The 16,085-nt window shown below is 40.5% G+C and overlaps 1 protein-coding gene across 7 annotated transcripts in view; it reads right to left on the bottom strand.

Moving 5' to 3' along the window:
* NR3C1 (nuclear receptor subfamily 3 group C member 1) overlaps positions 1 to 12,230 on the bottom strand; it is a 122,010-nt gene extending 109,780 nt beyond the window's left edge. Inside the window, exons 1-3 of one of the 7 annotated variants that reach the window (XM_030926996.1) lie at positions 12,023 to 12,129; positions 10,862 to 10,902; positions 7,322 to 8,518 (exon numbers count right to left, since the gene is read on the bottom strand). In XM_030926996.1, coding sequence (XP_030782856.1) covers positions 7,322 to 8,505 — 1,184 coding nt within the window. In that variant the 5' untranslated portion in view covers positions 8,506 to 8,518; positions 10,862 to 10,902; positions 12,023 to 12,129. Of the gene's footprint in view, positions 1 to 7,321; positions 8,519 to 10,252; positions 10,647 to 10,861; positions 11,336 to 11,632; positions 11,888 to 12,022 lie in introns of those variants that run through there. The other 6 variants (XM_030926997.1, XM_010388283.2, XM_010388282.2 and 3 more) reach the window with 6 other exon arrangements.
* Between the last annotated feature and the right edge of the window lie 3,855 nt (positions 12,231 to 16,085).

Below are 16,085 nucleotides of genomic sequence, written 5' to 3' on the forward strand. Positions count from 1 at the left end.
AAGTAAACATACATGCACAAATCCTGTCAGGTAAAAACACCGTATTTTAAAGAAACTGAAACTGTGACAAAAAGCAGTAAGTGACTTTACAAATATATGCAGGAGAGTAAGGGTCTGATCCCTTATATTTTATTTAAAGATTCGCTGTTGACAAAAATTATTAAAGATACATGAGGAACTAACATACCCAATATTAAATATTTCCCTTCAGGTAAGTATTAAGGTTTCCTGGCTATTCTTTTCTCTTTTTCTCTTAAAATGCCTCTAGTTTTCACATTTGTAAAATTAAGGTAAATAACTGCTGCCTTCTGTGCTACATGGATATTGACAGAATCAAGACAATACGGTAACTAGAATAAAAACTTTCACAGAGTTGAGATTTAAACGAAATGAATGCATGCAAAGTGCTTAGCATAGTGCTATCACATAATTGGTGCTTAATCATTATTAGGGAAAAATAGGTTAACAAAATGTATAGGGAAGAATATAGACACTGTATATTTTAAAAATCTAAATGAGTCAAAAGTAACTCTTACAAAGTATGTGGCTAGTCTGTATTATGTCAATCGACTATTTGTTTCAAATGTCTAGAAGAGACCCAGATAATTAAAGAAGCCTACCGGGCAACTTAGATAACTAAGAATTGAGATATTCAAACTGGCAACACCGCTAATTAAATGTTCTGTGATCTTTACCTCAACACTTTCTATGGATCTCAATTTCTCATTCGAAAAAATTAGGGGGTAGGATTAGGGGAGCTCTCAAGTTCTTTTAAGTTCTAATCTAAAATAACTGTACCTAAGATAGAAAACAAGCTCTGAGAACCCAAGAGCCCCACCTCTCGGGTGCTAACAACAGCAATAGTTCATTTTTTATGTATCACCAACTACATTATTTTAAATCCTTATCTTATAAAAACCCCAAATCTGTATTCACATCTATTTGTCTTACACTTGATAATCTATAAAGAAAATGTCAAAGAACTAACTTTATAATACCATTCCCTACCCTAATTACTTCCCTCATCAAATTGATGCATTAAAAGGATTTTGGAATTTTAGAAACACACACACAAGTTTTGAAAACAATTCACAGTTGTAAAGAAAGTATTTTTGACTCCAAAGTACCTAGTTTGAGGCCACAGACTGTCTCCCTTAGCATTAGAAACTAGGGCTTTGGACTTTTAGTTGAGTATTTTTCTTCTGTTTCTACTACTGAATAACTAAATCAAATTCTTTGGAAGGGACTTAAGGGTTAAAAAAATAAAAAAGGAAAATCTGAAATTTAAATAGTCTTAAAATTAAGGAAGCTCTTATCCTCAGTAATGACAAAAGAAAACATTAAAACAATAACAAAGTAAAAGTGTCCATAACAAACTGGTAGAGCTTTAGTGTTCAGCATGTGACAATCATAAGGTCATAAGTCACAGCATTGCCCCAACCAGCATGAAATAATAAATCATGTACTGAATTGCATCCTTTCACAATAGCTTTCAAAATCTGGCTATCAAATACACTTTCATAATAGCCACGGCTAAATATTATGGACAATTATGAAATCAACTAGAATAAAGGCTAATTTTATTGTAAAAAGAAATAGTAAGTTAACACTTTTTGCAACAAACTGTGTATCTTAAACACTGCATACTTATTGAACTCTCAAATTATTTTTTTACAAAAATAAAAATTCAAGGTAAGATAATGTGTAAACATTTACAACTAATCATATCATTAAACCTTTTTCCCCCTTATATATATTTTTGGTACCCTACAGTGTGAATGAAAAACAGATTCTAAAACAACAGGTAATTTCACTGAACTTGCTGCATTATAAACACTATTAATCTTGTTGAAACTTGCTAAAAAGAAAAATTATTTTGAAGCACTCAAAATTAATACTTGGGTTACTCTGAAAAAGTATGTTTAAGCATGCAGCTCTATTGGGATGTAATTAATATTTAAATTATCCTAGGGATAAAATTAGGGGATAACACATTTTCATTCAAAATATTGAATTTAAGGAATGTATTGCAATATAGTTTAAGTGACTGTCTAGCACTTGCAGAACCCCATAATTTATTCTACATAAGTATTATGAAAAATTAATTTTCTCAATATTCCAGCAGAAAAAATACATAACCCATAGAAATATATTACCAAAGAAAAAGGTTGCTCTCCAGTCAGTTGACAATGGCTGTAAAAGGGCACTATGAAATATGAAATGATTATATCAACATTAAGACATCAGGTCGACTACATTCAAGTCATTAGATTTTCATTTATTAAACAGCAGCTTAAATGAAAATGGGACAAATATGAACTTAATCTTACCTAAAATAATCTAAAAGTAAAATGTGCATTTTATCCTTTTTCGGTAATAATGCAAAGTAAGAAACAACATAACTCAACAATTAGTATTATATAGCCATGATTAGTTTTAGATTTCTACCTCAAATAAAAGAAGCTAAATTGTAATCCTGATTAATGCATTTCCTTGTGCCTAAATATAGCCCTAAATTTTTCTCTTCTTAAACCTCTAATTCATGACAGTTGATCCAAACTGTTAGTTTTCAGAACTGATCTTGATATTCCTAAACTTATCCATAGCACTGCACATCTCTGTTGCTCCTCCCTCTTCACCTTCCACTACCAATTAATTCATGAACTCCACTGGAAATTCTGTATTTAGAGACATTTACAACGGTACTGAGGAATAAAGAAAGCAACCTGTCAAAATTAGGTGTTTGGGGGTTAAAATCACTGTCTCCAACTAATTTTGAACTGCGATAAAATTCTATTTCTTTCTTAATATGTAAAATGAACAAAGATCACCATCACAAGTCACACCCTAATCTAGTTTAGCATAGAAATGATCACACATAATCCAAAGGGGAAGGGAACGCTTAGTAGATCTTTTCTTTTTTAATTCCTAATAGGAATATTTTATTATTTGAAAAATACAAAACCCAAGTATTAATAGAATATGCCAGAAGAAAATAAGAGCAGTTGGCTCCCTGAAGCTGCAGAAATAAGGAGAGCATGGGCTTTTAAAAATTCTCTGTAAAGGTCAATAAATAATTGATTTTTTTTGTAGTTATAGCTTAATGCAACAAAATATTTCTTGAACACTCTTTATGCAATAGGAATCACCAATGTGTATTTTTCATGACTCAGAAATATGAAAACAAGTGCCTATTAATCTGGCAAATACCTGTAAATACTGCATTACACAATTACTCTTGATGAAAATATTACCAGGATGTCCTCAGAAGGGTAAATGCGATTCAGCACAAATCTATTTTGCTTATTTAATTTGCCCACATAAGTAGTAGCACATAATGAGAACTCACTGCTAATTAAAATTAGGTATAATCATTAAAGTAAAAAAGAATGTGCTTTAAGAACTATGCCTCAGACCTAGTCTAAACTTAATGTAAATTAAGATTTCCTGGTCTGTTTCAAGCACCTGTAGGCCAGAGTGGACTAAGATTTATGTAACTAACCAATTAATGCAGATGTTCTGACTTTCACATTAGGCAGTCACATTGAAGTAAACCTTTTTGATCCAATCTTTCCTTCACTAAATCTCAAAAGGCCCCTAAAGTGATCTCTACCCACATATTCATTTCACTATTAATATAATTTGCATTTAACCTACATTTACGCAAGGTATATTTCAGAATAATTCTTTCATAAAATGTATAAACATTAAATAAACAGCAAAAGTGGTCAGACTAAAATATATGTAACACAAATAGACAAAACCAAAATAGCATATGAATTATGTTACCAATTATAAAAATATAAGGGGAACAGCCATAGAAACATCACAAGTATTTTCAATAAAATCTGACCACATGCTAGTCACATATTTCTGTATTAGTCATTCCACACTAAAATGACACACCTGAATACACAGCGTGTTTTAAAAGCTTTTCTTTTACTAATCATATAGTCATAACAAGTTATAGATTTAAAAAATAAGATTCTCATCATAAGGCTAAAAATAAATATTTAAAAGGAAATCTCCTTTAACATTCAGAAATCACTTTACATAAATGAATACCAGAAATATTAAGCTTAAAAAACACTGAAATACCCATTGCCAGAATCTTTAGAAGGAAAAGAAAAAAGGTAGGAAGTAAAGCAAGTATCCATGGGGGAGGGGGTAAATCATACTCAAATCTCTTCTCTTTATATTTCCTCTTTTTCTGAGAAAGCATTCAACACGATGTTAGCAGAATTTGCTTCACTCATTCTGTATCTGTACAGGTCTTCAATTTCATTACTTTTATGAAATTAGATACAGATGCGATTGAGACATTAAAATCTACATAAATTTTAGTAGCTTCATTAAGTGCCAATCATCAGAGCCCTAGACTCTGCTGAAGACTGAATTTACAAGTTCATCCAACATCATTCATTCTCTCCAATAATCCCTCCGTTCAGGATACGAACAATTTTTTAACACTAAAATTTCAACATAATCCCAATAAAAGCTCTAATACCACCTAAAACCATTTCTTTTCTCTACCTCTGCCATTAATGCTTAAATGAAACAAGGCTGAAAATCAAATAATGCAGAAATGTGCCTTCGTCAGTAAGTTTATGCTAAACGTACTGAATTTCAGTATTTTTAAAAGCATATTAAGTTAGAATGGCTAGTTTGTTTTACTTACAGAACAGATTTTGAGAATCAATAAGGTTTCTCTTGTTTTACTATAAATGAACTTAAAAAGAAAATGCTTTACTAAACTCAATCATAATATTCATAATTTTACAATTTTATGTGATAATTCAATGTTGTGGTGGAAGGAAGGAATTGCCTCTTCCCACCCCCAGAGAATAAAGTGAGGATTTTTTTTTTTTAAGCATTCCGATAAAAACAATTTTAGGTGGCATTTTAAAAAGTCAAATTGCAATTTCTAATTTTTTTTAATTTAAAAGGAATTCAAGTTATTAGTGGCATTTAATATTTTTCTATGTAAAGTCAGAAGGTCAGTATTCAATCAAGTTGTGGTCTCAATGTGTTGATTATTTGCTGACCACTCAGGGCCGCTGGTCATAGTAAATGTTTGGCTAGAGTCATGTAACATATAGAAAAGAAAAAGCAACTAATTTTAGCTATATCAGGGCTGTTGTTTGGAAACAATAGACTAATTCAATGATGGTTTAAAAGAAACACTGTTTCAATTTATTTGGATGAAGCTTTGTTTTGGGTAATCATAGTTCCCAGTGCTAAGTCAATGCCATAAGGTATAAAATCTTCAAATATTAACAAAATACCCTGTATAAAGTATTTTACCTTCTTGTTAGGACACAGACTACTGATTATATTTCCCAATCACAGACTGGCATAAAAATAATCATTTCATTCGATATTAAAGAACTTCTAAAGAGCAGCATCATCATTGCCTTGCCTACTACCTCCATAAGGTTATGGGGCCCAAATTAAAAATACATGAAGATGCTTTATGTCATAAAGTACCATAAAAGTTAAAGCATTAAAATCACCTTCAGTGATTTAAGAGTAACTATGTTCACCTACTTATACTCTATATCCCAGATTTTATAGGGTTTAAAAGTTCATAGCAAATGGAAAGTAAGTTTTGTCCCATGCCTTTTCTTTATAGTAACGAAAATGAAAACCATGCATGATGATTATCAGGACAAAATCCATTACTAATCCCCAAGAGTTTCCTAAGATGTTTTATTTTTCTTTGTATAATTACGTTTTATAAATCAATTTAAGAGTTTCCTACAGATAGCTTAGTCAAATCAACCATACTTAACTCTTTTAAGAAAACCAAGTATGTGAATTCTATTGCCAAAAATTTGCAATTGAAAATTTTAAAACACAGCATGTCTTTTAGCATTTAAAACACAACAGTTTATGCAGTAAGAAACATCTTAAATCTCCTTACTGAAAACATTTTAAACTTTCAACTCAGGTTGAAGTAGTGTTCTTCTAAATAAAAGATAATTATTTAAACAATAGATTAGGAAGCAGTTCGCATTAATCGTAAGAACCAAGGGTTTTTTGTTTGTTTGTTTTTTTGACACCTAAGCCTTTTAGAAGAACAGAACATACCCTAAATCTAAGTCTAAATTATTTCCCTAACAAGAACTTCCTACGTGAAGAGGAAAGAAAGAGATCCTCAGGGTTACGGATAGCTTTCATAGAAAAAGTATTTTCAAAAATCTGAATAACAAGTTAATGGGAACGATGAATATCATTAACATTTCAGAAAAAACTTCAATGGTTACATACAAATAAATCATTCTATCTACTATGTCTTCTTTTTTAAAAAAACTGCTGATTAATCAATCTTGTGTCACTACAATCCACATTTTTGTATTTTCCGTCACACCTAAAATGGATATAAAACCTAGCATTTATCTGAATTGGGAATGAGGTTACAAGGTAGAGAAATTAACCCCTACCAACACATATGTCTACCTTTAGAACTTTCTTCTGATAATTCCATTTTCTGACCTTTTTGGGTCAGACAGAAATATCAGTATGCTTATAAATGAGTATAAAAAAAGAGAAAAATCAAATGATAGCTGAAAATTGAAGCTTAACAATTTTGGCCATCAGTTATCTACTTGAGAACAGGAACATTTGAAAGTAAAATTTTGTTTTGCACCATGTTGGCACAAATTCCTCTATTAAAGAGATTGATCGGCAGACATAACTTGTCTACTTTAGGGCAAGAACCCTGTGAGCAAGACCTGTGTCTAATACTATGATCTGGTACACTGTTCACTGCATTGCTTTAGCAATTTCAAAACTCAAATCCTTTAACAGAAGATTCAGTTTGAAGAACAGGGCTCTTTGTTGGTACTTCTGCTTTTAACCCGTTAATCTCAAGCTAACACTTAACAAATTTACAAATAAGGCAGCACAACTTTTGACTATGTAAGTAAGGGTATCATTTATTGTAATATAAGAACATATTCTAAAACAGCTGAATGAACATGCACAACAAAATATGGTATTGAGACACTATACTCTCCTGAATTTATATAATTTTTCCTTATCTGTTAATGAGCAATATTATTTTTAAAATGTTAAATAAAATCCTCACCATTGGCCAATGGGATACTGAATACCAGTATTTAAGGAAAAAAACTGAAATGGTGACGTACAGATGTTACTTAGGTTGTCTACCCTTTCTACTTTCAAAAGGCCACTTAAACTTATTCATATAAAAAAGCACACGAATCTTCAGAGGACACATACAAATCAATGAAGATTTACATCTATTAATCTATCTTAAATGTACCATTCTTAAGAAACAGAAAAACACTGATCTTACCTTGAATAGCCATTAGAAAAAACCGTTCGACCAGGGAAGTTCAGAGTCCCCAAGGAAGTCAAGTTGTCATCTCCAGAACCTTGGCACCTATTCCAATTTTCAGAACCAACAGGAATTGGTGGAATGACATTAAAAATAGGCTTCTGATCCTGCTGTTGAGAAAGGGATGCTGTATTCATGTCATAGTGGTACATCTGTCCTCCAGAGGTACTCACGCCATGAACAGAAATGGCAGACATTTTATTACCAATTATATTTGCTCCAGGAAAGCTTGCCTGACAGTAAACTGTGCCCAGTTTCTCTTGCTTAATTACCCCAGGGGTGCAGAGTTCGATGAAATCTTCTTTTTCTGTTTTCACTTGGGGCAGTGTTGCATTATTGGGGCTTGACAAAACCAGATCTCCATTATCCTTAATTTTGGGTTTAGTGTCCGGTAAAATGAGAGGCTTGCAGTCCTCATTCGAATTTCCTTCCAAAAGGAATGAATCGTCTTCTCCCGCCAGAGGAGAAAGCAAACAGTTTTCATCTATCAACAGGTCTGATCTCCAAGGACTCTCATTCGTCTCTTTACCTGGGGACTCAGAAGAAAACTCCAAATCCTGCAAAATGTCAAAGGTGCTTTGGTCTGCGGTATACAATTTCACATTGCCGCCGTTGGTGCCAGTATGGCCCTTCAAATTTTGCTGTTCTGAAGATACATCAGAGTGAGTTTTTGGAAACTCCTTCTTTGTGGGGGCAGCAGACACAGCAGAGGATGCTGAACTCTTGGGGTTCTCTGGAACACTGGTCGACCTATTGAGGTTTGCAATGCTTTCTTCCAAAAGCTTTAAGTCTGTTTCCCCCGAGGAAAGGCTGATTTGGCCCTGCTGTGGGAATCCCAGGTCATTTCCCATCACTTTTGTTTCTGTCTCTCCCATATACAGTCCCATTGAGAGTGAAACTGCTTTGGAGAGATCTGGCTGCTGCGCATTGCTTACTGAGCCTTTTGGAAAATCAACCAAAAGTCTTCGCTGCTTGGAGTCGGACTGAGAAGCGACAGCCAGTGAGGGTGAAGATGCAGAAACCTTCACAGTAGCTCCTCCCCTTAGGGTTTTATAGAAGTCCATCACATTTCCCCTCTCCTGAGCAAGCACACTGCCGGGGTTTTCTTCTCTACTAGGAGTTAATGATTCTTTGGAGTCCATCAGTGAATATCAACTACAAAACAAAAAACAAAAACGGGGGAAAACATCATAAACTCTAAAGTCACATTATCTTCCTGATCTGATTAGTAAGAGACAGCTTGTTAAATGAACCTTTTAGTTAACTCCGAATCAAATTCTTTGTTACCAAAAGAGTAATTTCTATCTTTCAGAATAAAAAGCCATGTCTCCTGCTCCCATTCAGCGTGCCACATTTAAAAGTACAATGCAGTCCATTTGCACAGCTGAGGGCAAAATTGTATCGAACGAAGCTTGGCTATTCATCCTGCCACTCACTGAACGTGTAGCTTTGTTAATCACAAACATTATAATTCATTACATCTGATTATTCTAAAGGTTCAAGTTGATGTCAAAGTATTTAATTTCAAAAAAAAAAGGAAGTGTGATCATTAAAATTCCTACCTCTTTTCAATCAAAGCTGTTTGCTTTTCTGAGAACCAATACATATAACATTTGATAAATACTATGCTAGAATTCTCAATCCCTAATTACTTCCAAATTTCCCTCCTACCAGCTACTCACACATCCAAACCTTTAAGTACAACCAACTGGTGAACCATGCACATTTTCTTTGAAAAATAAACGATGCTGATCTGCTTATCTTCCGACAGGCTGGGAAAAGGCTTTTTAACCCATACTTCTGACTGCATGTGCCTACCTCCAAATTTTGAATATATGAAATGAGATACACATTATATAGGTCAACTAAAATTTAGATTTTAAAGAGCAGAAGACAAGGTGTAGTAGCTTCTCACTACATTGTTAAATAACTTATAGTTGACCCTTATCATAACTCACAAAACCATGTAGATTAAGCTACACTTGTTTACATTGCTTGAGATCCTCAATATGAAATGCTATTACATCTCCAAGTTCTTTCCTTTCCAAACAAATATCGAAATATCGAAAAATGGAAAAACATGGAATCGTAAAATCACATTCATACAAATTCAGGTACAACGGTATCCAGTATAAATGTTCAAAATAATTTTCTCTGCCTTCACCTGTCAAACCTTCACCTATCCCAATTCTCAGCCTATTCTCAAGAGAATAAGACTGTTAGGATATCGTTAATCAGGGTGTTTTAAGAGATGGACTAAGACTGAGAAGCACATTTGGGACAGTATAGTCAAATCCCGCCCAATAAAAGCAAACTTTTCCTACACGATGACGTTAGGCAACATAAATGTCACTGGCCCTCACTGAAAAGTGAATATGAAGGTAGAGAGAGGGGTGTGGACTTGCCACTACAAATCTTGAGGGTAAACTGCTTATCTCCCCACCCTCTGCCCTGTTTATCTGAGGTGATAACGATCTCTAAACACGAGGTATCAAATGGAGCCCAATGAATTTCCATACCGTTTTCTGACAGCTGCCTTCAAACCCGAAACCAAAACAATACTTCCTAAAACGAAAACGCTCCCTCAAGCGACATTATCCCCCAGTTTAAGTTGCAAATAACCCAGCCACATTAATCGGCCCTAATGAACCATGCCAGAGGGTCTTAAGTGGTATTACAAGGTTGCAATTATCAAGTCTGCAACCCCAAACGTCACACTAGCACTTGTCAAAAATCGCAACAGAAAACTATTACGGTTACAGGGAGTCTTTTTCTAAAAGGGGCCACTTAGAAACCTCAGGCGCGAATTGACAACAAACGCTAAAGAGCAAGCCCTTGGGGTGCGGGGGGGGGGGGAAGTGCGAGGTTAAAAGAGAAATATGTCCAGACCTGTTGAGTTCTCTCTCCGACACGCCCACTTCCACCAGATAACGCCAGCCCCTGCCGGAGTCTCCAAGTTGCAAGCTGTGAGCCCCCCGCGTGTGTACTCTCACACGCCCTGCACGCCCTCCCCAAGCCAGGCGCGACGGGGCCTCCCCAGAGCCCGGGCTCGCGCTCGGGCGCGCCGGGGTGGAGTGCAAATATTCGAGCGAGTAGAATTCAGACGCGGTTTAGCGTTCACCACGAAAACGGGTGTCGGGCGGCCCCTTGGAAGGAAAGGGGACATTCGGGGGGAGAAAAGAGGCCAGAGTTCCCGTCGGGGAATGAGAGGCTCGAAACCACCGGCAGTTCGACAAGGCTCCGCTCGCCGTCCGAGCTCAGGTTCCTCCCCTCGGCCTGGGCAGGGGACGCCGGCAGAGGGAGAGGAAGAAGCCAGCGCTGTCACCCGCGCGCTGCCCTTTCGTCACCGTCGCCCGGCCCTCGCCAGCCCCCCACCCCCACTCCCCGAGGCTAATAAAAGTTTGTAGGCTCCCGCGGCGGCCCCCGAGTCGTCTCCGGTCCCAGCGGCACCTCGTCGGAGTGAGCGCGCCCCGGCCCCCTCCCCTCCCCGCTTCTTACCTCTGACAGAGGAGCCGCTCGCCCGCCACCGTCCGCAGCTCCTGCCGCAGCAGAGATAAACAACTTAGCGTGTGAACGCAGAAGGAGCAGGAGGGAAATATTTTTGTCTAAAAAAAAGGAAGTAAACAGCCGCCCCTTTCTCCATGGGTGGGGGGAGAGCCCCTATTTAAGAAAGTCTCCCATCGCCCAGCTGACAAGACAGCCCTCCGCCCCGCGCCGGGCTCCGCGGGTCCGGGCTTCCGGGCGCGCGTGCCCCGTCCCGGCGCCCAGCTGCTTCGGCCGCTCCGGCTGCGGCGTCTCCTTCCACCCACTGAATCCGTCCCCGACGGGCCGGCGGTGACTCGGGCTCCCGTCACAGACACGAGCTCGCAAAATGGAGGAGGCGGCGGCGGAGGGAAGGGAGCGCGGACACGCGAAAGGGCCGCCCGGCCTGGGCGAGCGAGCGGGACCGAGCGGGGAGCGGGTGGAGGCGGCGCCACGGCGCGCACACACTCGCACACACGCGCTCCCACTCCACCCCCGGCCGCTCCCAGCCCGAGGGGCCGCGCGGCGGCCGCGGGGAACGATGCAACCTGTTGGCGACGCTTGGCAACTGCAGGGGCGCCCGCGGTCCCTGCCCCCACGCCCTCCGCGCTGGCCCCGCCACCCCGGCCCCGACGGCGCCTGCACGCCCGCGGCCCCCGGAGTGGCAGCCCAGCTGGGCGCGCTGCGCTTCGTCCCCCGCCCCCAACTCCCCAGGAAAAAGACAGGGCGGCGGCGGCGGGGGCCGACCTGGTCTCTCTGGGGCGGCGTTAGGAGGGCCACCGAGTTTCTCCAGTTTCTCTTCTCACTACCTCCTTCCCGCCCCCGCCCAGCTCCGCAGCTCCGGACCCACTCGGGAGCTCGCTCTGCCCCTCGGCGGCAAGCGCCGCCAGTGCCCCTGCGGGTGATAGCGGGCGGGCCAGAGGAGTCGAGGCGCCGCCCGCGGCAGCGCTGCGCGAGTGACCCGCGCCGCCGCCCCCGGGCCGAGTTGCGTGAAGTGTGTCACTTCGGTAGGGACTACGGGGTTGCACGGAAACGGTGCCGCAGCGTCTCCGCCGCGCTCGGGGCCGGGCGGCCAGACACGCCCTCTGAGGAGGCTTCAGGGAGGGGACTGGAGAGCGGGGGTCGGTGCATACGTACTTTGGGCCCGGGGGGAGTCGCGTGCCGGCAGGTCCCCCACCACCGCATCGTCTGGGCGCCGGGTCTTCAGCTGCCGCAGCCGTGCTCTCGCACTGGGAGAGAAGTTGCAAAGCAGAACCCACCCTCCCCCGCGCCCCGACCGTCCCCCACCCTCTTCCCCGAGTCTGCGAGGCGGCGGCGGCGGCAGAAGGAGGCGCCGCCTGCCAAGTTCAACCCCCACCTCTCCCGCCCATTGCGCTCACACTCGAAGCAAGTTGCACGCCAAACGCAAAACCTCCAGCGAGCTGGATTTCTTTGCACATTTATTATTGTGATTAAGGAAAGCAGGGGTGGCAGTCCTAAAAGCAAGTTGCAGGCGAAATAGTAACTTGCTGGCGAAGTATGCCCCCCCCTCCCCAAACTCCTGACCTCTCCTTCCACCCCGGCCAGGGCCCGAGTCCAAGTTCCCGATGCAGGCCCCACCCCCCGAATCTTGACATTTGCTGCCCTCGACTCTATGCGTTGCTCACCCTATCACGTTCATGGGACCCCAGCCCCTACAAATAAAACAAAATACGGGCAGCTTTAAAATGCCAGCGTTCAACTCCCTACAGCTGTTCCTGTTACAAGCTTCCCCCTCAGTCCGAGGGGAAGGAAACACGTGGCCCGTCCTGAGAGAGGAGAGGGCCGTGGGGCGAGGGAAGCCCCCGCCCCAGCTCCCTTCCCTAGCTCGCCGCGTCGGGAAGGCTTGGGCGATGCTTGGACAGAGCCTCCTACCTTGTGCGGCACAGATTATTTTTGTGACTCGGGGAAAGGTTGTGCTGTGTGGCTTTAGGGTTTGGGGAGGTAACTTTTGCGCCCCCACAGGTGACATGGCTTGCCAGCTCCTGACAAGGGCGGGGGCTGCCGCAGCTCCACCTAATCCTGCTCGGGCGCTCGGCCACAGCCACTCTCTGTCCTCCCGCCGCGCTTGGACTGACGGCAGCCGCCTCTGCTCTGACATCTTGAAGACGATTGGGGAAGCGCGTCCCGGAAGCTGCCCGCCGCCATCTTGGTAGGGTACAGTGACGCCAGCCCGGCCCCGCGGCCACCATCTTGGCAAAGGTTCGCGATCGCGGGTAGCCTAAGCCGTTCTTCCTCGGTTCTGAAGGGTAAACGGTTCCCTGTGCGTTTTCTAGTGTGAAAGGAAAGAAATAGGCTTTCAGCAAGCCTCTTGTTCGGAGACTATCTACGGAGGCCGCCTCCAGAGGATTCTGGAGCCGCCATCTTGGCAAAGGAAGAGATACTCGCCACCTCGGAAAAGAAGAGGGAACCAACCCTATGCCAGCGTAGAACCCTCAGCCAGAGGAATATTTATGAAGGGCGCTGAGCAACTCCATGTTAACAAAACCCCTTTCTGGACTCAGAAGGCAGACTCCGCTTCTCTTTCCCCTTGGCACAAGTCAACTAGAAGGAGGCCCTTGCTTCGGATGCTCTTCTGTGAGGCTCTGAGAGCGCTACTTGACCTAGTTACCCCTTTTTCCAGTTTCTGAGCCTCAAGCACTAGAATGAGATGTCTTTCTTTAATTTGGCCCCTAAACTACCAACAGTGTCATGGGGAACAAATCAAGACCCAACCCTACAATAATGTTTTACACGTTTTAAAAGTGAGTTAAATAGCCTGTGCTAATAATTATCCTTGTACATGTGCTTAAAATAACTAAGAATTCTATTTATATATACATATACGTATACATATGTATATACATATGTATGTATATAATTAAGGGGAAAATACAGTTGTCTAATAGAACACATCTCCCTGTGCCATAAGCCTGTCTCACTGCTGAATCTCTGCTCTGAGAATCCACCTTATCGCTCATACATGCTCAAGTCCTTAGTGGTAGGTACTCTGCTTAAATAATTTATGATTTCACAAGAGTTCCCAATTATTCTCCCTCCATTTTTTTCTCTGCAGATCTTAATAGGGAAGAATACTCATATAGTTTTAAATATGCCATTGAAAACGCTTTTAATTGAGCAAAAAAATAAACTTTTCCTAATTTCTCTCTTCAGTGATCTAAATGTGCCTGTTAATTTTTTAATTTGATAGCAAAAAAATTCTCATTCTTTAGTCTTCCACATTCATTTGGAAGCATGCATAAACTATAAGTTAACCCCTCTTTTTCAGAGTAATACAAATAGTTATGATTTGTGGCTAACATTTATTGATCCCCACTCTTCTGCTGCCCACTTTTGGTGACAACCATTGAACGAGATAGGTATTGTTATTCGATTTTTCAATATGAGGACAACAGGCTTACAGAGGTTGATGCTTGTCTAAGTTCACATGGCTTCTATGCATTAAGAGGGGAATTAGACAATATTAAAGTGGTTTTCCTCACTGAGCTCAATCATTAACATGAAGTAGTATATCAATTCTGTGATAGACTTACAATAAGTGCTTACGGAATTTAATTCAAGAGATGAACTCCAGTGTACCAGAAAGGACATGAGATTTAGCATTATAATAATACAATTCTAACAGAAGTCAACATTTATTGTGCATCTGCTGTCTGACAGGCACTATTGAAAGTGTTTTACGCACAATATCCTAAGTCTTTAGGTATGGCATTTACTAATCTGTAACTCTGGGAACTTATAATTACTACAAAAAATAGGATGAATCCCTGTCTGAGTGGGAATGTATTTGATTGTCTTAGAAGCAGAGGTGGAAATGAAGGTGATGTATTCAAACTCCATCAAGGCAAGGACCTGATCTGTCTTGTCATAGCTTTATGTCCTACTCCTGAAACAGAGCCCACTACATAGTAGGCACCCAGCAGATACATTACAGGGTTATAATAACATCGACTCAACTAGTTAACTAGATGTAAAATCACTTTTACTGGGTTATTGTCGTGGCCAAATGGGTTATAAATAGTGTACGGATAATACTCAAGATCCTCATTTTTATTTCTTGTGTTTAAACATCCGAGTGTTCCCCCCATTTTTTAAAAAGTAAACTAGATTAGATTCGTGATTGTATTTTATACTATTCTGCATACTTTGTTAGCACATTACAATGATAGTTCATTATTTGTGCCCCCATTTGTTATTTCTGTGTATCACCCACCAGAACATAAGCTCTGCAAAGGAAGGGACTGTGTCTGTTTGTTGACCCCTTTATCACTGGTGCATAGTTGGTGCTCAGTGGGTGTTGGTTAAATGAATGAATACTATATGGTCTTAGAGACTATGTCCTAAGGCCAACAAAACCTTAAGCCTAACTAATAACCAAACCACCTGATACATTGATATCAGAAACTGACATATTACCCAATGAGTTCTCCCATTCTCTTCATGTTTTATCATCTCCATTCCCACTAAAATAATCCAAGCTGTACTCTCAGATTACCCCTCCAAAACATCAACTAAATCATGCCGTGCTCCTTCTCAAGTATATACAATAACCCTTGATCCTAGTGCTACACAGATCCTAACTCCAGGTATGGTATTTAAGATCATCACCTTTACCTGCCCCTTTTGTAGAAAGTGAAGCCTTCTAGCGGATGTGATTGAACTGGAGTTTAATTTAAAAATTAAAGCAAGGAAATAGTTTTAAGAAAGATAACTTGCAAACTTTAAACTTTTGAAACCTAAAACCTATGATTGAACATTTATTTTCTAATCTTTTGATGAAGGTCTAAAGCTTTTATGAGCCCACTGACTGGAGTTCCATGTCTTCTTTAGTGTGTGTATAAACTATACCTGTAATGCATTGATGTGTGTAGCAGTTAAAAGCCAGACTATAAAGGCCAAATACAGTCTCCACCACTAAAAGGAATGTAACATTGGGCAGGCTAACTCTCTGTGCCTTTTTCCATCGTCTGTAAAATGGGGATAATAATAGTACTAATTTATAAAGATTAAACAAGTTTGATATATGTGAAGTGCTTAGACTAATTCCTGGGTCATAGGAAGTATTTGCTCATCATCAGCAATTATTATTCATCTGTAGAATTACTATTTTCCCCATTTTTTAACAAAGTGGAGCAAGAAATTAAACATACACATTCAGTATCTATGACCTGAAATGCTTAAT

The sequence above is a fragment of the Rhinopithecus roxellana genome, chromosome 3, assembly GCF_007565055.1.
Source record: "Rhinopithecus roxellana isolate Shanxi Qingling chromosome 3, ASM756505v1, whole genome shotgun sequence".
NCBI classification, from domain to species: domain Eukaryota; kingdom Metazoa; phylum Chordata; class Mammalia; order Primates; family Cercopithecidae; genus Rhinopithecus; species Rhinopithecus roxellana.